Genomic DNA, 21,998 nt, shown 5'->3' on the forward strand with positions numbered 1-21,998 from the left:
AGGAGAAATTTCCGGAAAAACTCCTCTAGGAAACCCTGGAAGAATTCCCGAAAAAATCCTGAAGGAATTAATTAAGAAAATCTTGAAAGAATTTCAAAAAGGAATCCCTGGAGGATTTTCTGGATCAATTCCTGGATCAATTCTTGGGGTGATTCCTGGAGGTATTCTTGGTGGTAATCCTGCAAGAAATGCCTGGATGAAATACAGAGTTCCTGAGGTAAATTCTGCAGGAATTCCTGAGTTAATATCTGCAGGAATTCTTGGGGTAATTCCTCGTGAAATTCTCAAAAGCATTCCTGGAGAAGTCCCAGAATTAAATCCAGAAGGAATGGCTGGAATCCCTGGAGAAATCCCCATATAAATCCCTGGAGGAATGCCTGGAGGTATTTCTGAAAGAATTCCTGGAGGAATTCTTTGAAGAATTTGTGGAGGAATTCCAAGAGAAATCCCTAGAGGAACTCCTGTAGGAATGCCTGGAGAAGCTTCTGAAGGAATTCCAGTAGACACGCCTGAGAGAATTTCTGGGGAAATCTCTTGAGAAATTCCTTGTTCTATCTTCTAAGGAACTCCTGAGAGGAATTCTTAAAGGAATTTCTGGAGGGTTTTCTTGAAGAATCACTGTTGAATTTTATGGAAGACTCCCTGGAGGAATTCTTTGTCAATTCCCTGAAAAAATTCCTGGAGAAGTTCCTGGATGATTCCCTGGTGTAATCTCTAGAGGAATTGCTTGAGGTATATCTAGGGGAATACCTGGAGGAATTTCTAGCGGACTTTATAACGGAACTCCTGGACGAATCCCTGTAGGAATTTTAAGACGAATCCCTCAAGGAATTCATAGAGTAATCCTGGAACAATTCCCGAAGAAATTTCTGGAGGAATCCCAAGCAGAGTGATTGGAGTCATTTTTAAAATAATCCCGAAAGGTTTTGTACCAGAAGCCTTTACCACTCTTGTATTCCAGCTACGTGAAATAATTGGCCACCTGAAGTTCGTCTGGAGTCCCGTTGTATTCTGGGCTTTCAGCAAATAGTTTGTCTGCAAGAATCCATGCCTCGTGCTGTCCAGAAGTCCGACCTACAGCACCAGATCATGAATTCTGTCTCGAGTCCAGAGGAGTCCAGCATCGTCTTCGCCGGACCGTTAAGTTCTACGTGGTGCCAGTTACTGGACACCACTCGATGCTACGACGCTACCACCTACGATACCTGTCACGTTGCATTACCCCCCTGTTGTAGAGTAGATAGAAATAAAATAGGTACGTACTAAGCGAATTTAACCACTTTTCAGGACCACCCACATCCGAAAACTTCCCCACACTTACAACGCCCTGGGGCCCGGGTGCATTAGAAGCCTTCTGTGCCCACCCCGAAAGCGGCCGCGGCTCAGACCAACTGCTTGGGGCCTAGTAACGTTTCCTTCTGGAGCGTCAAGATTCTCCCGGGGTCAAAAGCGAGTTTCCCTCTACATTTCGTGTGCCTTTAGTTTTAAAAAATGAATCACTTTTGAAATGTTTATTGCACATTTTTGATTGCTGTCGGCAATCGTCGTACTGCCTGCCTACTGTGTTTTTTGACACACAGCTCCTTAGAGAAGTGCCCCGAAAACTCATCTGCATGGGAGCCCCCCCGTTCCAGGGACCGGAGAGGTCTCACCAAGCTAAGAACCTTCCCCGGCCTAAAACATACCCTCATACAAAATTTCACACCGATCGGTTCAGTAGTTTCCGAATGCATAGCGGTCAGACAGACAGACAGACAGACAGACAGACAGACAGACAGACGGAAATCCATTTTTATATATATAGATTTCGTGATGAATTCTTTTAAAAATGTCAAGCAATAGATTCTGGAATAATTCATGCAGGAATTACTGAGAGAAATTTCTGAAGCATTATCGGAAAAAAATATAAAAAAAAATCCCTGAAGTAAGGTCTAAATGAACACTAAGCAATAGCTGGATGAACACCTAGAGGAACTTCATGAGAAACCTCTGGTGGAATTTTTAGAATGCAATGAAATTTTAAGCATTCATTACTTATATAATTAGCTTAGAAAATCGTTTGAAATAACTGAACTCACAGTGCAAATTTGAGAATTGTTTATAAAATTGTTTTTTAGTGAACATTTTGTCTGTACCGATCAATTTGTCTATCCCCTGTATGTAGTGAAGTAAATAACATTTCAATTACGAAGAGTTTCTGGACGGTACCGAGATTTGAATCTAGCCTTTTCTTAGTATGTATGGTATTGTTGAAAAGCTGCGCGTTCAATTAAATGTCTTTTCCCTAAACTTACCTATTGTATATATTTCATTATGCATAAAGTTCATACAGATCCATCTCTATGGATGGTGATATGTGCTTAAAATTCACAGCATCTTGAACAATCGTTCCTACTTAATCTCACCACGATCAGTGTGTTTGCGCGCGCGCTCACTATATGAATGTCTACGAGTAGACCTGCAATGGGAAGATATGTTCCCAACTCCAATTGTGTTGTTGAGGCTAAAGAAATGGCAAGCATAACCCTCCGACGGAGGTATGCCCAGCAAGTATTTATTTATTTTGCACTTGTAAGTTACGCCGCTCGGCCAACCATCGCATCGCGTACCTATCACTCGCCCGCCGCAGTTCATTGACGACGACGACGATGAGAGGATGTAACGTGCGCCGAAGGTAGAATAGCTCATATCCACAAGAAAGTTGGAAGCCGAGGCATTAATTAATCTTTTTGTGCAGCTTCTTCTGTTGGCGGTTACGAGACGATGATTACGAGTCATCGCATCGCATCAGATATATATATCTATAGCTATAGCTATGCTTTCCTCTCTGATGATGGTGGTGGCAGGCAATTGAGCATTGAGCTGGAGGTAGAGGTAGATGTTTGCTTGTTGTGAACTTCTCTGTGTGCCATAACTTGCCGGAACGTGAAAAACTGCTAGTCAAAGAGTAGCATCCGTTGCGCATCTTTGAAAGCGGATTGCTTCCTTTAGATTGTCGGTTTGGTGGGTATTTAAGAGAAAGAAAAGCAAACTTGTGAACGGTAGCTAAATGATTGTTCTTTGTAGCTGTGGCGCGGTACCGATGCGATGGTCGACGACAACAATGTGATCAATTGGTTGCGGTAAACAGCAGGTGATTGGGAATTGCTGGGAGAAAGCGGAGTAAGATGTGCATTAGACAAGCCTAACTGTGTAAGCAGGATGGTGAACTATCTCTAAAACTATTTCTAAGATCAATTTAAAGTTATTGTCTTTAAAGCCATTCAATTAGCAAAGCTACACATTAAGTAGTAGAATGATGTATATGAAGAAAATGGTCTGTTGGGTCATTTCACCCCATCAGCCCACTCAATACTGATTCCCCTTTTGAATGGAACAAAAAACGTTCAATCCAAAGGTGTAGGTTTAAGGGCCCTATGGCATCGTTCATCATTGAATCTTTCCCAGTAAAGACCTTGCCAAAGACAGTACCCAGGTAACCAATAAGCAGTTAAAATTGCTTTTATTTAGCACTATATGCGCTTTTACTGCAGATCATTAAATGCTAATATGCCGTATATGCGCCATAACTGCTAATTAAAAGCAGGTTTTGGCCCAATATACGGCTGAGTAAATGCTTATCTTTCCTATCCCCAAAAAATCGAACATAAACAAAAATATTTTCCCCTGCGCATTTCAGTCGCTTCATATTCTTCCCTTTCTATTTTTACTCACACTCTCCTGTGCGACTTTGGGACTGTTGTTTATTTTTGCAGTTGTTTTTTTTTCAGTTGTTTTCTGCTGTTCCCGCTGAAATTGGGATTCGATCCCACAATCTTCTGGCTGATGATGATGCTGGACCGCGCTACAGGATGAGCTATAAATGATCAGATAATGTGCGTTGATTTTTTGATCTATTAAAAGCTTCAGTACCACACCGGCAGGTATTTTGTTGTGCCCGGACAACGACTCGGACAAGTGCTGATAATCAAAACATTCACATAATACACGATGGCATGATTGGTTCCTTATTCCATGGGATTTATTTGAAAAACGTTTGTTCTCTCATTGATTTGCTTCGTTGCTACCAGTAAATGATAGGACATCTGAATGGTAATGGATCCTACAGTCGTGGCAATGTTGAAATGTGTAACAGTTTTAACATCGCTCATCTCTCTTAGCAGTTTTATGGCCTAAAAGTAGCAGTTAGAATGCTTGTTATCCAAAAAATATCGTGCATTTTAAATGCTACACAACAGCTGTCAGATTTTAGGCAGCATTTGAATTGCTAATACAGGGCAATTCAGCAGTCGAACTGCTATGATACAGCAGCAAGCAGATATAATGCAGTTTTATAGCTGAAATACAGCTTATTTAAATGCTTATTGGTTACCTGGGTATGAATGGTGCCATGGAAAATTTATGATACAACACCAACCATAGAATCGCTGAGCGATGCGATGCCCTGGAAATAGGTAACCCGTGAATTACGGATCATGTGGGCTTGGCCTTTCGGGTGGCTTTGTTTCTGTGTAACGTACCCCAGTTTGAGAGAATTTCCCTTTTGAGAAGCTCCATTGGAATGAGAACACATCAGCATCGGACCCAGAGCATCAACATCAGCCGCCACGCCATGCTTCCATAAATTACGCAACAAGGTCAGTAAGGCACAAACACACACAGTGGTTGACTGAACAGACAGGGCAGATGGATGAAGAACAAACAAACATCAAATAATGGGGCAAAATGGGTCATGAATGCGAAAACGCCTCGCAAAACATGCCTCCTCCTCCGTTCGTTGATGCTGGGCGGATCGTCACCGCGCCGGAACCAGCAAACAACGTGCTTGAGAGAGGAAATTATTCACAGGTGCACCATTTCCACATGTGAAGATGTTTTTCACAAAACATAAGGGCGAAAGACAAGTACAACGTATACAACGGACGAAGGACGGACAACACAGACGCCGCTACTTACAGATGCTGATGACATGATGCGGTGACGACATTGGGAAAACGATGGAAAGCATGGAAGCGACGCCTACAAAATGCAAACAGAAACAAAAGAGAGTAAAATGTATGAGGTGAGGCTGTGATAATGAGAATGGCGAAGATGATGGAAGGGGTCATGCGAGTAGTAGATTAAGGGTAGTAGCACGAGGCAGTAGTAGGTCACAAGTATTCAGATAAATTCGTATGATTGTATCTTTAAGTATATCCAGTTATGGTACCATCTAGGGTAGCGCAAATAAACCAAAATATTAAATCAATCAATCATATTTAAACTTACTTCCATCCCAGGAAGGCAAGGGCCAAGGAGTGACATTAACCTACTTAGCAACGTCACTCACATCGATTTTCGCGTACTTTGCTTTTTATAAAACTGAGCCGTTGGTACGAGATGTCTCCATTCAATAACCCCTAGTTGGCCTGACCGCTTTAGACTATACTAAATATTATGTGCAAGCTGACCTCTTGAGGAGTCCTTCGTCGGCGAATACCAGGCTGGTTTTCGTGAGGGGCGATCAACGACGGATCAAATGTTTAGCCTGCGGATGATCCTAAATTAATTTCGGAAATATAACTTTCAGACTCACCGTCTGCTCATTGGTTTTAAAGGAGCGTACGATTTAGGAAAAAGAAATGAGCTCTGACACTTAACGTCAGAACATGGTTTTCCGGCGAAACTAATTAGAGTGATACACGCAACGCTGGATGGATCGAAATCAAGTATTCGGATCGCAGACGAAGTGTCTACCTCGTATGTGACCTTGGATGGATTGAACAACATTGCACTCGAAGGAGTGATTAGGAGGTCTGGCGTGCAGAGGAATGGCATTATCATCACATGGTCACACATGCTCTTGGCTTTCGGACGATATTGATCTCATCGGCATCAATCGTAGGGCAGCGAGGATAGGCTTGACGATAAACTCTACCAAGACAGTGTTTGTGCTGAGTTAGTTATTGATGGGGATATATTTTTATATTATTTTTTTAGTATTTTACTCTAAGCTAATTTTACACTGAATTGATGGGGATGTGTTTGAAGTTGTTGAAGAATATGTTTATCTTAGACCACTTGTGACATGTAACAATGACGTTTCCCGTGAACTGCAGACTGCAGTGTGATGGAGACGTAGTGCTAATGTCGGAAGAAAGAATAGCGAAAACAATATTCAGCAGGGAACCAGGTAGAGGTCGGCGACAAGGTAAGCTAGTATGTGTAGACTCATAATTAGACTAGACTAGACTAGACTAGACTAGACTAGACTAGACAAGACTAGACTAGAACAGGCTAGACTAGACTAGACTAGACTAGACTAGACTAGACTAGACTAGACTAGACTAGACTAGAACAGGCTAGACTAGACTAGACTAGACTAGACTAGACTAGAACAGGCTAGACTAGACTAGACTAGACTAGACTAGACTAGACTAGACTAGACTAGACTAGAACAGGCTAGACTAGACTAGACTAAACTAGACTAGACTAGACTAGACTAGACTAGACTAGACTAGACTAGAACAGGCTAGACTAGACTAGACTAGACTAGACTAGACTAGACTAGACTAGACTAGACTAGACTAGACTAGACTAGACTAGACTAGAACAGGCAAGACTAGACTAGACTAGACTAGACTAGACTAGACTAGACTAGACTAGACTAGACTAGACTAGACTAGACTAGACTAGACTAGACTAGACTAGACTAGACTAGACTAGACTAGAACAGGCTAGACTAGACTAGACTAGACTAGACTAGACTAGACTAGACTAGACTAGACTAGAACAGGCTAGACTAGACTAGACTAGACTAGACTAGACTAGACTAGACTAGACTAGACTAGACTAGACTAGACTAGACTAGACTAGACTAGAACAGGCTAGACTAGACTAGACTAGACTAGACTAGACTAGACTAGACTAGACTAGACTAGACTAGAACAGGCTAGACTAGACTAGACTAGACTAGACTAGACTAGACTAGACTAGAACAGGCTAGACTAGACTAGACTAGACTAGACTAGACTAGACTAGACTAGACTAGACTAGACTAGACTAGACTAGACTAGACTAGAACAGGCTAGACTAGACTAGACTAGACTAGACTAGACTAGACTAGACTAGACTAGACTAGACTAGACTAGACTAGACTAGACTAGACTAGACTAGACTAGAACAGGCTAGACTAGACTAGACTAGACTAGACTAGACTAGACTAGACTAGACTAGACTAGACTAGAACAGGCTAGACTAGACTAGACTAGACTAGACTAGACTAGACTAGACTAGACTAGAACAGGCTAGACTAGACTAGACTAGACTAGACTAGACTAGACTAGACTAGACTAGAACAGGCTAGACTAGACTAGACTAGACTAGACTAGACTAGACTAGACTAGACTAGAACAGGCTAGACTAGACTAGACTAGACTAGACTAGACTAGACTAGACTAGACTAGAACAGGCTAGACTAGACTAGACTAGACTAGACTAGACTAGACTAGACTAGACTAGAACAGGCTAGACTAGACTAGACTAGACTAGACTAGACTAGACTAGACTAGACTAGACTAGACTAGAACAGGCTAGACTAGACTAGACTAGACTAGACTAGACTAGACTAGACTAGACTAGACTAGACTAGAACAGGCTAGACTAGACTAGACTAGACTAGACTAGACTAGACTAGACTAGACTAGACTAGACTAGAACAGGCTAGACTAGACTAGACTAGACTAGACTAGACTAGACTAGACTAGACTAGACTAGACTAGAACAGGCTAGACTAGACTAGACTAGACTAGACTAGACTAGACTAGACTAGACTAGACTAGACTAGAACAGGCTAGACTAGACTAGACTAGACTAGACTAGACTAGACTAGACTAGACTAGACTAGACTAGAACAGGCTAGACTAGACTAGACTAGACTAGACTAGACTAGACTAGACTAGACTAGACTAGACTAGAACAGGCTAGACTAGACTAGACTAGACTAGACTAGACTAGACTAGACTAGACTAGACTAGACTAGAACAGGCTAGACTAGACTAGACTAGACTAGACTAGACTAGACTAGACTAGACTAGACTAGACTAGAACAGGCTAGACTAGACTAGACTAGACTAGACTAGACTAGACTAGACTAGACTAGACTAGACTAGAACAGGCTAGACTAGACTAGACTAGACTAGACTAGACTAGACTAGACTAGACTAGAACAGGCTAGACTAGACTAGACTAGACTAGACTAGACTAGACTAGACTAGACTAGACTAGACTAGAACAGGCTAGACTAGACTAGACTAGACTAGACTAGACTAGACTAGACTAGACTAGACTAGACTAGACTAGACTAGACTAGACTAGACTAGACTAGACTAGACTAGACTAGACTAGACTAGACTAGACTAGACTAGACTAGACTAGACTAGACTAGACTAGACTAGACTAGACTAGACTAGACTAGACTAGACTAGACTAGACTAGACTAGAACAGGCTAGACTAGACTAGACTAGACTAGACTAGACTAGACTAGACTAGACTAGACTAGACTAGAACAGGCTAGACTAGACTAGACTAGACTAGACTAGACTAGACTAGACTAGACTAGACTAGACTAGACTAGACTAGACTAGACTAGACTAGACTAGACTAGACTAGACTAGACTAGACTAGACTAGACTAGACTAGACTAGACTAGACTAGACTAGACTAGACTAGACTAGACTAGACTAGACTAGACTAGACTAGACTAGACTAGACTAGACTAGACTAGACTAGACTAGACTAGACTAGACTAGACTAGACTAGACTAGACTAGACTAGACTAGACTAGACTAGACTAGACTAGACTAGACTAGACTAGACTAGACTAGACTAGACTAGACTAGACTAGACTAGACTAGACTAGACTAGACTAGACTAGACTAGACTAGACTAGACTAGACTAGACTAGACTAGACTAGACTAGACTAGACTAGACTAGACTAGACTAGACTAGACTAGACTAGACTAGACTAGACTAGACTAGACTAGACTAGACTAGACTAGACTAGACTAGACTAGACTAGACTAGACTAGACTAGACTAGACTAGACTAGACTAGACTAGACTAGACTAGACTAGACTAGACTAGACTAGACTAGACTAGACTAGACTAGACTAGACTAGACTAGACTAGACTAGACTAGACTAGACTAGACTAGACTAGACTAGACTAGACTAGACTAGACTAGACTAGACTAGACTAGACTAGACTAGACTAGACTAGACTAGACTAGACTAGACTAGACTAGACTAGACTAGACTAGACTAGACTAGACTAGACTAGACTAGACTAGACTAGACTAGACTAGACTAGACTAGACTAGACTAGACTAGACTAGACTAGACTAGACTAGACTAGACTAGACTAGACTAGGTATCAGGTATCAGTAGGTCGGCTCTAGAGGCACGCCATCGCCATGAACACGAGCCTATTCATCATTTACCTGACGGAGAAGGGAAGGAAAAAGGATAGGACATGGGTAAGGACAGGTAAGGGAATAGGATCGTCATACTCGCAAAAGCGTACCACAATGGGTTCACATAGCGTCCTGAAAAGGGCACTGTAATAACGCATAAGCGTGCCACAATGGGTTCGAACAGCGCCCTGAGAAGGGCACTGTGATAATGCATAAAGCGTAAAGAGCCTATAGCTCTTTACCACAGCGGGTCAAGAACAACAGAACGTCCTGAAGATTCAGGTTTCTGAAGTCAGTTTCACTTAATAAGTGTTTCCCGAGTACTCGGAAACGCAATTGCGCAAAAGCTGGACAGTTACATATTAAATGATACGAAGTTCCATAATCGGATTCACAGCTATCACATGCAAATGAATCAGCTTGCTGAATATTCGCCATGTGATAACTGAGTCGGCAGTGGCCAGTCAATGCTTTGACCAGCATGCTGCAATTCTGCTTTGACAGATTTGTTAGATACTTTGCCACCCCTAGAGATGGCTCAGTACAATACAATTTTGTTTGACGACATGACTCCAAACTATTCCAGTATTGTTTGTGCTGAGTGGCAGCCCAGGTGTCAATCTGAAGCTTCACCCAACACTTGGATACCGGAATAGCTGGCTCAGGGCCAATGAAGTCATGTGATGCTCCAGTGCGAGCTAACTCATCAGCCAATTCATTTCCAGCGATGGAAGAATGGCCAGGTACCCATACAAGGTGAACAGCGTTTGCTGAATTCAGCTCCTCAATTTGAGTTCGACAAGCGATAACTATCTTCGACCTGGAGTTGGCCGAAGCAAGTGCTTTAATAGCAGCCTGGCTATCTGAACAGAAGTATATTACTTTGCCCATTACGTGCTGCTGAAGTGCTGATTGCACTCCGCACATAAGAGCAAAGATTTCGGCCTGAAAAACGGTGCAGTGTCTACCAAGTGAATAAGACTGATACAGCCTTAGCTCACGAGAATAAACACCAGCACCTGCTCGACCTTCGAGAAGGGAGCCATCAGTGTAACATACGATGCCGTCTGAAATACTTCTCTCCAGATAACCAGATGTCCACTCTTCCCGGGAAGGGAATTTCGTGGAAAATGTCCTATATGGAAAATTACAAGCAATTGTAAGATCACTTGGAGCAAGGACAACTTTGTCCCAATTCACCAAAAGTGGAAACAACGAGGTGTGTGTTGAACTGCGGTTCACAGGAGTTTCCTCTAGTAAACCGAGTACCCATAGACGGTAAGTGCAAGAAAGTGCTTCTTGTTTGAGATGAATGTGTAGTGGGGCAACGTCAAAGAGAACTTCGAGCGCTGCCGTGGGAGTTGAAGAGAACGCTCCAGACATCGCCATTAAGCACATCCTTTGGAGATGGCCTAACTTTGATTGGACCGTTCCGTTCTCACTTCGCCCTTTTGCCACCACACAAGACATCCATAGGCCAATATTGGCCGAACAACAGTTGTGTAGATCCATTTGATATACTTGGGTTTTAGACCCCAAGTTGTACCAAAGGTTCGCCGGCATTGCCCGAAGGCCATACAAGCTTTCTTGATTCTGAACTCAACATGAGGTGTCCAGGAAAGCTTGGAATCAAGAATGACTCCAACGTACCTTACCTGTTCAGTCACATTGATTTCAGAATCAAAGAGACGTAAAGTTCGAACACCATTACGGTTTCGCTTTTCCGTGAAAAGAACAATAGATGTTTTACTCGGATTTACCGAAAGGCCATATTGGCGACACCAACCCTCAACTACCTGAAGAGCGTTTTGCATCAGGTCGAAAAGGGTGCTGATGCACATACCGACTAACAATGTTAAGTAGTCGTCGGCAAAACCATAAGTAGGAAAACCGCTATTATTGAGTTGCCTCAATAGCGTATCTGCTACGAGATTCCATAAAAGTGGTGATAAGACTCCCCCTTGGGGGCATCCACAAACACTCAATTTCCTAATCGCCGCTTGACGCAATGTCGAGAAGAGATGTCGGTTTTTGAGCATTTGGTGAATCCAATTGGAAATCATTGGAGATATACCATGACCCCGTGCGGCTTCCAATATGGCATCGAAAGGCACGTTGTCAAAGGCACCCTCGATATCTAAGAAAACACCCAAGCAGGATTGCTTTTGAGCGAATGCCTTCTCGATATCGTAAACAACTTTGTGTAAAAGAGTCACAGTGGACTTTCCAGATTGGTAAGCATGTTGGTTCACATGAAGAGGCACATTGGCCAGATGAACATCACGGATGTGATGATCGACTATGCGTTCTAAGCATTTCAGAAGAAAAGAGGTCAAACTGATAGGTCTGAAGCTCTTTGCTTCTTCATACGACGCGCGACCCACTTTCGGAATAAACTTCACAGTAATATCCCGCCAGAATTTGGGAATATACCCTGTAGCAAAACTGCAAACAAGTAGTTGTTTCAAAACATGTTTGAAATGATCAAATCCCTTCTGAAGCAAAATAGGATAAATCCCATCTGCCCCAGGAGATTTGAAAGGAGCAAAGCTATTAAGTGCCCATTCAATCGATTCTAAAGTTATGATACTCCGAGCCGAAGCTAAAGAATCATAACTACAAGAAAAGACATCAGGTTCATCCGAAGATGTAATATCCACACATCCGGGGAAGTGTGTACTGAATAAACATTCTAAAACTTCCTCATCAGAGGAAGTGAAATCACCATTTGGCAAACGAAGTTCGTTCACTTGAAAATCCTTAGATTTTGCAAGGATTTTGTTCAATCGACTGGCTTCACTCAGACTGGAAACATTTGTACAAAGGTTTTTCCAGCCGGATCGTTCAGCAGACCGAAGAGCTTTCTGGTAGGCCTTGCGAGCCGACCTGAAAGCCTCCGATCCAGCCGAACGTCGTCTGTTCCAACTCTTTCTACATTGTTTCCTGAGCTTCGCCAGATCGGAGTTCCACCAAGGGGTTCCTCTTGTGATCTTCACAGACCGCAGAGGGCAGGCTTCTTCAAAAGCTTCCATGATGAAGGCCGTTGTAGTATCAACGGCATCATCTAAATCACTTGGAGTGTCAATTGATGGGGAGTATCCATGAAATTTGGCTGCAACCAAATCGGTAAAGAGATCCCAGTTGGTTGACCGGGGATTCCTGAAACGCAAAGTTTGCGAAGTAACATTCACATGTTCAAACCAGATGTAACGATGGTCAGATAAAGATTCTTCATCTGACACATGCCAATTGGTCAGCTCATGACTAATTCTGCTAGAGCAAAGCGTTATGTCTAACACTTCCTCTCTACCAGATACCATGAACGTTGGGCGGTTGCCTATGTTAAGTAATGCAAGATCTGTACTACTTAAGTACTCCATCAAACTGGAGCCTCTCAAATTGATGTCTGAGCTGCCCCAGATTAAATGGTTAGCATTAGCATCACTACCAACAATTAGCGGAAGGCCTTTTGAAGTGCAGTATGCAATGACTTGCTTGAAAGCATCCGTAGGGGATGGTTCATCATGCGGTAAATAAACCGAACAATAAACGTATTTCCTGTTGAGGTTTCCAACAGATACATCTATTGTGATAGCACATACATCTCTGGTAGTTAGTTCAGAGATGAGTGTAGCAACGATTGCGTTGTTGACAAGCACACATGCTCGAGGCATGACACGTGAGTTTGCCTTTCATTTTTACTGAAAGTAGCAAACACCGGATTCACAAGGTTTCCTAAATAGAAATTCCCCTTACGAAAGTAAGGTTCTTGGACTAACGCCACTTGGGCTGTACCATTTTGCATAAGTCTACAAAGATTGATCGTTGCTGTTCTTTTGTGCTGAAGATTGATCTGAGCTATCCTTACCGTAGCCACTACCCAAACTAGGCAAGATTAAACTCTTAACAATCACAGCACAAAAAAGAACAGCAACAATAAAGCCAGATCGGTATCGATTAGAGTGCGCCAAAGGCGAGGATGCACAGAATACACTGTGTAAAACGCATAATGCGAAATCATATAGGTGAAAATCTAAACTAATTAATAACATCTTCATAATCCCGCTCTTATTCAGCCTCAAGTATGAGATTGAAGAAGGGCAGCTGATTGTCTCAGAGAAACACAAGGTCCACCGCGCTATTGCTCCGGTTAGCACAGTAAGGGCAAATACTGTGGAGGGTGCCCTGGTACTCCACAGGCTCCGTTTGCGGTTAGGTTTTTATTAGACCCCCCTAGCCATTCATTCCTAGGCACGGTAAGCGTAAAGCCGCATAACACCATGAATTAGGGGTCACCTGATTAGTGGATTCCTACCACTGGAACAGGCGGTCCGTAGTGCTATTCTTAGCCAGTTGAACTAACCGCTACCGACACTACACAGCTATCTAGGCTGATCGGGAAAAGAAGTTAATATTGGTGATCAACTTCATACGGGCCCGAAAAGCCGGTAAAAAGACTAGACTAGACTAGACTAGACTAGACTAGACTAGACTAGACTAGACTAGACTAGACTAGACTAGACTAGACTAGACTAGACTAGACTAGACTAGACTAGACTAGACTAGACTAGACTAGACTAGACTAGACTAGACTAGACTAGACTAGACTAGACTAGACTAGACTAGACTAGACTAGACTAGACTAGACTAGACTAGACTAGACTAGACTAGACTAGACTAGACTAGACTAGACTAGACTAGACTAGACTAGACTAGACTAGACTAGACTAGACTAGACTAGACTAGACTAGACTAGACTAGACTAGACTAGACTAGACTAGACTAGACTAGACTAGACTAGACTAGACTAGACTAGACTAGACTAGACTAGACTAGACTAGACTAGACTAGACTAGACTAGACTAGACTAGACTAGACTAGACTAGACTAGACTAGACTAGACTAGACTAGACTAGACTAGACTAGACTAGACTAGACTAGACTAGACTAGACTAGACTAGACTAGACTAGACTAGACTAGACTAGACTAGACTAGACTAGACTAGACTAGACTAGACTAGACTAGACTAGACTAGACTAGACTAGACTAGACTAGACTAGACTAGACTAGACTAGACTAGACTAGACTAGACTAGACTAGACTAGACTAGACTAGACTAGACTAGACTAGACTAGACTAGACTAGACTAGACTAGACTAGACTAGACTAGACTAGACTAGACTAGACTAGACTAGACTAGACTAGACTAGACTAGACTAGACTAGACTAGACTAGACTAGACTAGACTAGACTAGACTAGACTAGACTAGACTAGACTAGACTAGACTAGACTAGACTAGACTAGACTAGACAAGCCCAAATATGTGTATTCAATACAAAGCGCAAAAATATGTATTTTACAGATAAATCTGTATATGAATCACCTTTGATAAAGAGCACTAATTGAGCAGTCAATTATTAAAGGCATAATCTTGCCAATTCAGGTGAATAGTTAATGTATAAAATTATCTTCACACCTACGCAATTCTACGAAGCGAAAGATTTAACCAAAGAAAGTTTTCCTTCCACATTCATAAACTCGAATTAATTTAATTTTAAGTGATAAATGATCCCGTGCGTCTAATGAGAGAAACGATTTTAATTGTTCACGCACAGGTTTTGCTTTTCTCACGTACGCCGCGTGTAACCACGAGTATTAGTTGTGTCACCCTTCTTCTTCAGCTGGGGGGGGGGGGGGGGGGGTTCGTCTTTCAGATCCAACCAAGGCGCAATACGAGAAATATGTAAAGCAGTTTTCCCAGCAACGATGACGACGACGATGGAGGCCCGACTTTACAGGGTGCGGCAGGAAAAAATGCGAAAAGTTCAAGGCACTATTACACGCTAAATATGGGATATATATGACTATTTTTTCATGACAGTGTATCAGTCAATGTCTATATTCTAGCACTGAAAAATAAAAATGAACACATTTGATGTTTAACATGTGATAATGTAGGCCTAATTAGCGGATATCAATAAACTGCGCGCCCAATGGTCATTAAACAAAATAACTATAACAGTAACAAAATTAGCTCAAATTCGATGAACAACCAGACCACACCGATCCAGAGCCATGTAGTTTCACATAGCAGATTAAATAAGTACATATATTTGATGATATTGTAGAGAAAATCAAAAATTTTGTTTTATCAGATGCGAAATTTAGCGACCTGTGCGATTTTCTGCGGTTTGAAAATTCTGGTTGTCCTCATCTTCAGGCGCCGCCTTGTAAAGGTTAGTGACCAAAATGGGATTTTTTTTAATTAACTTTTCAGAAAACTAGCCTATTATAGATCATGGAACGTTGAAACATAGATTGGTTAATGTCACATGGACGAAAATGAGGTTTGAAGTTGAAAAACACTTTCGCATTTTTTCCTGCCGCATACTGTAGTAGGGACCCCAGCACTGCGGCTGCGAAAAATCGTTTCATCGTGGAAAGTGAAAGTGACGATAAATGGCCAGATTCCTCTCCATGAATTTCCACCTTCTTGGCGTGGCGTTGCGTTGCGTGTGGAATGTTGTTTGTGCGGTGCATTATTGGTCACCTGGGTCGCCTCCGGGCGACATACGCACGCAAGTACAATTTGTCACCCGAACGAACGAAAGGAAAAGCCGGTCTGCGAGCTGCGAGCAACTCGAGTAGAATGTGGTTTGGCAATTTTGTCGTTTGAGATTTCTCAGAAGACCGAGAGAAGCGTAGGATTTCTCATAATTATGATCATGAAAACCTTACACCTGAACCACAGGTAAGTGCACAAATCGCTCTCGGTTCAGGAGATCTACGGCGTCGTCGTTGGGCGATCGCCTGCCGTCACAGCCATCCAGCAAGACGAAAGCATTAATAATTGCAGCTAATACTATCGGACGTTTATTGCCTAGTGCCTGTCGTCCAGCTGGGTTCCTTCCCGTTTCCAATCCGAGTCTGGGACTACGGTGCGGGAGGAGAACTATCAAGTTCGATCCCATCGATTGCTTTGTACAAACAGCAACCAGGATAGATTTATGCGAAACGGGTTTTGCCAGGGACTTGTTCAACTCGCCGCCCGTAGCGCCTGGGGGTTCCTTCTGGAGCAATGCTAAATTGCTTGTTTCGTCGAGACTAACAGGTTCCCGGTCTGTCTGGACGGCGGGCGGTTTGGGCGATGTTGGGAAGAAATCCGATCCACTGCACATAGGCGGGCGTTGAACAAATTAATCATAACGAAAGCAGTTGACAGTTCGTTATTAATTTAATAAATTGTATTATAGCTTCGATCGTACACGTACATATGTTCGCATGTGGTTAGTAGCACCAATGTTGTTGCTGTAGGGGTCAATAGAAACTAGGTTCGACAGCTGTGGAAAGCTCACTTGATACATTGCTTTATTTGGCTTCTATTGAGAGATTGCTTGGACATGATTGATACCGACTGGTCTTTTAGGTAATAAACCAAGACTCTGAAGATTCTGCGCTGCCCCCACTCGCATAACAGTCCCATTTGACTTTTCATCACTTTTGAGTTAACGTTATGAATAGTCATCATTTTTGATGTACTTCCAAAAACAACAATAAAAATTACGAATTTTTATGTCAATGTGTGAAAAAAATACCAAGTTATGAGCGTCCCATATCAAAAGTACCCGCATAACAGTCCCATCATGGATTTTTGTGTTACGGAACACAAAACTGAACAACTTTGTGGTGATTGTAATATTTTTTTTGCAATTTCTCATCGTAATAGACTGTTTTACCTCACGCAAATCAGACAGGAAAAGGCCTACTTTCCCACACCAAACTATCAGTGTTGTAATGGTTCATTACAGCACTGATTTGCGTTGCGTAATGAACCATTACAGCACTGTTTTCAGTTTTGATCAACTTCTTGATGCTTTCTGGACGCAGTTTTGAAAAACTGTGACAACTGCACAGTATAACCTGCTATGATCAGATTTTCTTAAACATAACTATGATCATCAGTGTGCAGTTTGATGCAAAACTTTTGTTAAAAACTATCCTCAAGCGGTAATTTATGAACTTGCAAAAAACGTTGTACGCAACTCGGTGCAGAACTCGATTTTTACAGCACTCGTCGTAATTATCCAACTCGGCAAGCCTCGTTGGATAAATTTACGACTCGTGCTGTAAAAATCGTCATTCTGCACCTTGTTGCGTAAACTACTATTACAGTTATATATTCATGTGCAAAGCAATCTGTGAAAGTTTCGAGATGATCGAAATATTTTTCAAATTTTGGCGATTTTTCAAAGTTTTATATGGAAACAAGTTTTCAAACTTCAAATGCCGTTTTCTCAATTCCTACTTTTTGCAAATGGGACTGTTATGCGAGTGGGGGCAGTGCGTCTCATGGAGCACATAATACAATGCATTGGTGTTGCAAATCTCAGTGGTTTCTCCTCTCCTCTTCTTGGCGTAACGTCCTCACTGGGACAAAGCCTGCTTCTCAGCTTAGTGTTCTATGAGCACTTCCGCAGTTTTTAACTGAGAGCTTCCTCTGCCAATGACCATTTTGCATGTGTATATCGTGTGGCAGGCACGAAGATACTCTATGCCCAAGGAAGTCAAGGAAATTTCCTTTACGAAAAGATCCTGAACCGACCGGGAATCGAACCCGTCACCCTCAGCATGGTCATGCTGAATACCCGTGCGTTTACCGCCTCGGCTTTATGGGCCCTATAGACTTTTATGCTTATTAAATACTTTGAAAACAAAAATAAATAATGTTTTATAACATCACTCTTCTAATTGGAGGATTCTCAGAGCATCGCAGTTGCAGAGTTTTCAAAACACTTTGCATCCTAAACTTTGTCGATATATTTATGCATTTTTTTTCGTTATTGTTAAAAATACGATAAAAAGAAACAAATACAGGGGATAGACAAAATGATCGGGACAGGCAAAATTTTCACTTTTCAAAAAATGTTTAATTAGCTGTAACTATTCGAAAAGTGCATCAAATATTCTCAAAAAATAAAAATTTCAAGTTAAGTCAAATGTTTTCCAGAGTTCATTATATAAGTCATGAATGGTCAAAATTTCATTGCAATCGGTTTATTGAATCCGGAGGTATAACAGCTCAAAGTTGGCTATCGGATAATTTTATCTTTTTCAAAAATCTTTATAACTTCGTGAAGAATTGTCCGATCTTTTCCAAATTTTGTCCACTGATACACAACTAGTTGAAGAACTTACAGTAAAAATTTGAGAATATTCGATGCACTTTTCGAAAAGTTACAGCTAGTTGAACATTTTTTGTAAAGTGAAAATTTTGCCTGTCCCGATCATTTTGTCTATCCCCTGTATGTAACCATGTCTATAACCACCGCCGCGGTAATGTTCATTCCTGACTTATCGTTTAGGACGGACGTCTATTGAGAATGTATGTTCCACAGCAAAGAAAATTTGGTAGAAAATTATGACATTGAACCTGTGTTTTGTGAGGGATTTTTAGAAAACCTCTTGACACCTTGTATGGATTTTTGTAAAAGGTTGTACTTCTCTCATAGTCATATGCAAATGCCGAAACAAATCATGTAGAGTAGATATTTATGCCAAAAATACTCAAATCAATTAGCTATATTTTTGCAAAAAATTACATGGGAATTTCTGATCTGTTTTTATCGACACTTTTGAGAAATTCTTTGCGGAATAAAATATTTCTAAAACCATTATTTTAACTTTATTCTCAAATTTCCATCCTCAATGAATTAACATCCAACAACTTCTGCAAACTTCTGCAGATATTCTTTCAAAAATATTTCAGAAATTATTTTCTTCAAGGATACCTTTAGGAATTCTTCCACTGATGCCTTCAAAAATTCTTCTATGGGTTGATACTTCTATTTCTCAATATTTATTTCACTACTTTTTCTTGGGATCATCCTGGAAAATCTTCAACTAATTTCTTTAGAAACTTTCCAAAATTTCCCTCAGATTTTTTAAGATTCCTGCAAAAATATCTGTAAGGGTTACGGATTATGATTAATGATCTGCCATGGATTGGTATAGAAACTCCTCCAGCTTTTCCTTCATAAATGCCTCTGAGAATTCCTTCAGGAATTCTTTCAAGTTTTTTTAGAAAGTCATCTCTACATAATTTTAGAAATTCAACCAGTTTTCCTTTAGGAAGAAGAAATTTCTCATATCACTTAGAAAATCTGCCATTTATTCCTCCCAAAATTGTTCCATGTTCATTAGAGATTGCTCCATAAATTTCTGCTATAATTCCTCTAGGAAACTTTACACCCCTATAGATTTTCCCAAAAAATCATAAATTTTGAATTCTTTCAGAAATTTTCCCAGGTATTCCATGAAAAACTCTGCCATCAAGGGCGTAGCCAGCTTTTTGGCCAGGGGGGGGGGCGAGCACCCTTACACTGAACACCACTTTGCAGTAACAAGGAGTTCGAATACTTCATCATTAAAAATAAAAAAATAAAAGTGAAGTATGAAATATGGGTGATTAACAGGAATGGTTCAATAGAAGAATCATATATGATTATAATCCTGCGGAATTCCTCAAGATATTGCTTCAGGAATTTCTTAACAAATGCCATCATGAATTTGAATTTATCCAGCAGTTTCTCCAGAAATTTCTTTAATATTTTTCAAGGTCATTTTAATGTAGATATTCCAGAAGAAATTACCTTCGGAAAACTTGCAGTAATTCCGTTGGGAATACCTTCAGAAATTTCTTCAATAATTCCTCCAGAAGTTTTATTACGAATTTCACCACGCATTCTTTTGAGAATTTCCCCAGTAATTCTTTACAAATATCATTCTTAATTCCACCAGAAATCCGTTTGAGAAGCTCCAGAAAATACTTTAAGAATTTCTCCGGGAATTCTTTCAAAAATTCCAATCAAACTAAGATTCCTTTCCTTGAGGAATACCCTAAGAAATTTTTGGAGAAATTTCTTCGAAAAATCCTGTAATGAATTCCTTCGGAATTACGGGAAAAAAATCTTTGAAAATTTCTAAAGGAATTGCTTCGGAAATTCTTGGAGGAATATCTTTGGAAGTTGCTAGAGGAATGCATTCGGAAATTTTTAAAGGATTCAATTAAACAATAATTTCAGGAATGTATTTCGAAAATACATGAGGAATTCCACCTGAAATTCCTTGACAAATTCTTCAGAAATTTCTTGAGGAATTCCTTCATTTCTAAAGCTCCTTGAGAAATTCCATAAGACATTCCTTCGAGAGTTCTTCTACGATTTCCTTTAGAAGATTGTTCGGGAATTCCTTGAGGAATTTGTTTGAAATAGATTTAGAATATTCCTTGAGGAACTCCTTCGGAGTTTTCGTGAGGAATTCTTACGAAAATTCCTTGAGGAATGCCTTCAAAAATTCTTAAAGGAATTCATCCGAAAATTTCTGTGAGAATTCCTTCCCAAATTCCTGAAGCAATTCATTCGAAAATATTGAAAAAAAGTCACTAAAAGTCTCTTGAGATATCCCTTCTGAAATTCCATAAGGAATTTCTTTAAAAATCTTTCAAAACTTCCTTGAAAAAATATTTCGGAAATTCCTGAAGAAATACTTTTTGTGATTTTTTTATTTCCTAGAGGAACTCATTCGGAAATTCTTTGAAGAGCTCCTTTAAAAAAGCATTGATAAGGAAAATTCGGAAATTGTTAAAGGAGTTCGTTTGGATTTTTTTTTGACATATGTCTGAAATGTCTTATGGAATACCTTCGGAAATTTTGTGAGAAATTGTTTGATAAGTTCGTTGAGGAATTTTTTCGGTTTTTTTTTATAAATCTTTACGAAATTCCTCAAGGAATTCCAGCGAAAGATCCTTGAGAAGTTTCTTCGGAAATTCCTCAAGAAATTTCTTCAAAAATGTATTGCGAAGCTCCTACGAAAACTTGAGAAACTTCTTCAAACATTCCTTCAGAAACACGTTTGGGGATTATGTAAGAAAATCCTAAGGAAATTTTTTGAGAACAACCGTCAAAAGTTTTTGGAGGAATTCATTCGGAAATTTTTGGAGGTATTTCAAAGCAAATCCATAAGAAATTTCTTTGGAAATTCCGAGAGGGGGTTCTTTGGAAATTTGTAGAGGAATTCCTTCGGAAATTCAGGAGAAAATCCTTTGAAAATTCCAGGAGAAATTCCTTTGAAAATTCCTGGAGGAAATCCTACGGAAATTCCTGGACAAGCTCCTCCGGAAACTCATGGAGGAATTCTTCGGGAAAATCCTGGAGGAATTCCCTCGGAAATTCTTGGAGGAATTCCTTCGAGAAATAGTGGAAGATTTCCTTCGGGAATTTCTTAAGGAATTTCTTCGGAAATTCCTGGAGTTATTTCTTCGGAAATACCTGGAGAAATTCATTCCTGAAATTTCTGGAGGAATTCCTTCGGTAATTCATGGAGAAATTCCTTCAGAGAATCCTTGAGCGATACCTTGGCAAAAGTCCTGGAGGAATTCCTTCTGAAATTTATGGAGGAACTCCTTCGGAAATTCGTGAAGGAATTCTTGGAGAAATTCTTTCGAAAATTCCTGGTGGAATTCCTTCGGACATTCATGAAAGAATT

The 21,998-nt window shown here is 40.7% G+C and overlaps 1 protein-coding gene across 3 annotated transcripts in view; it reads right to left on the bottom strand.

Moving 5' to 3' along the window:
- LOC109397492 (protein spire) overlaps nucleotides 1–21,998 on the bottom strand; it is a 648,107-nt gene that overhangs the window by 155,863 nt on the left and 470,246 nt on the right. For 2 of the 3 annotated variants that reach the window (XM_062850305.1, XM_062850306.1), the window contains one exon: nucleotides 4,957–5,019. The exons of the other annotated variant lie outside the window; for it this stretch is intronic. In XM_062850305.1, coding sequence (XP_062706289.1) covers nucleotides 4,957–5,019 — 63 coding nt within the window. The remainder of the gene's footprint in view (nucleotides 1–4,956; nucleotides 5,020–21,998) is intronic. 3 annotated transcript variants of the gene reach the window in all.

Source organism: Aedes albopictus, chromosome 2, assembly GCF_035046485.1.
Source record: "Aedes albopictus strain Foshan chromosome 2, AalbF5, whole genome shotgun sequence".
In the NCBI taxonomy this organism is placed as follows: domain Eukaryota; kingdom Metazoa; phylum Arthropoda; class Insecta; order Diptera; family Culicidae; genus Aedes; species Aedes albopictus.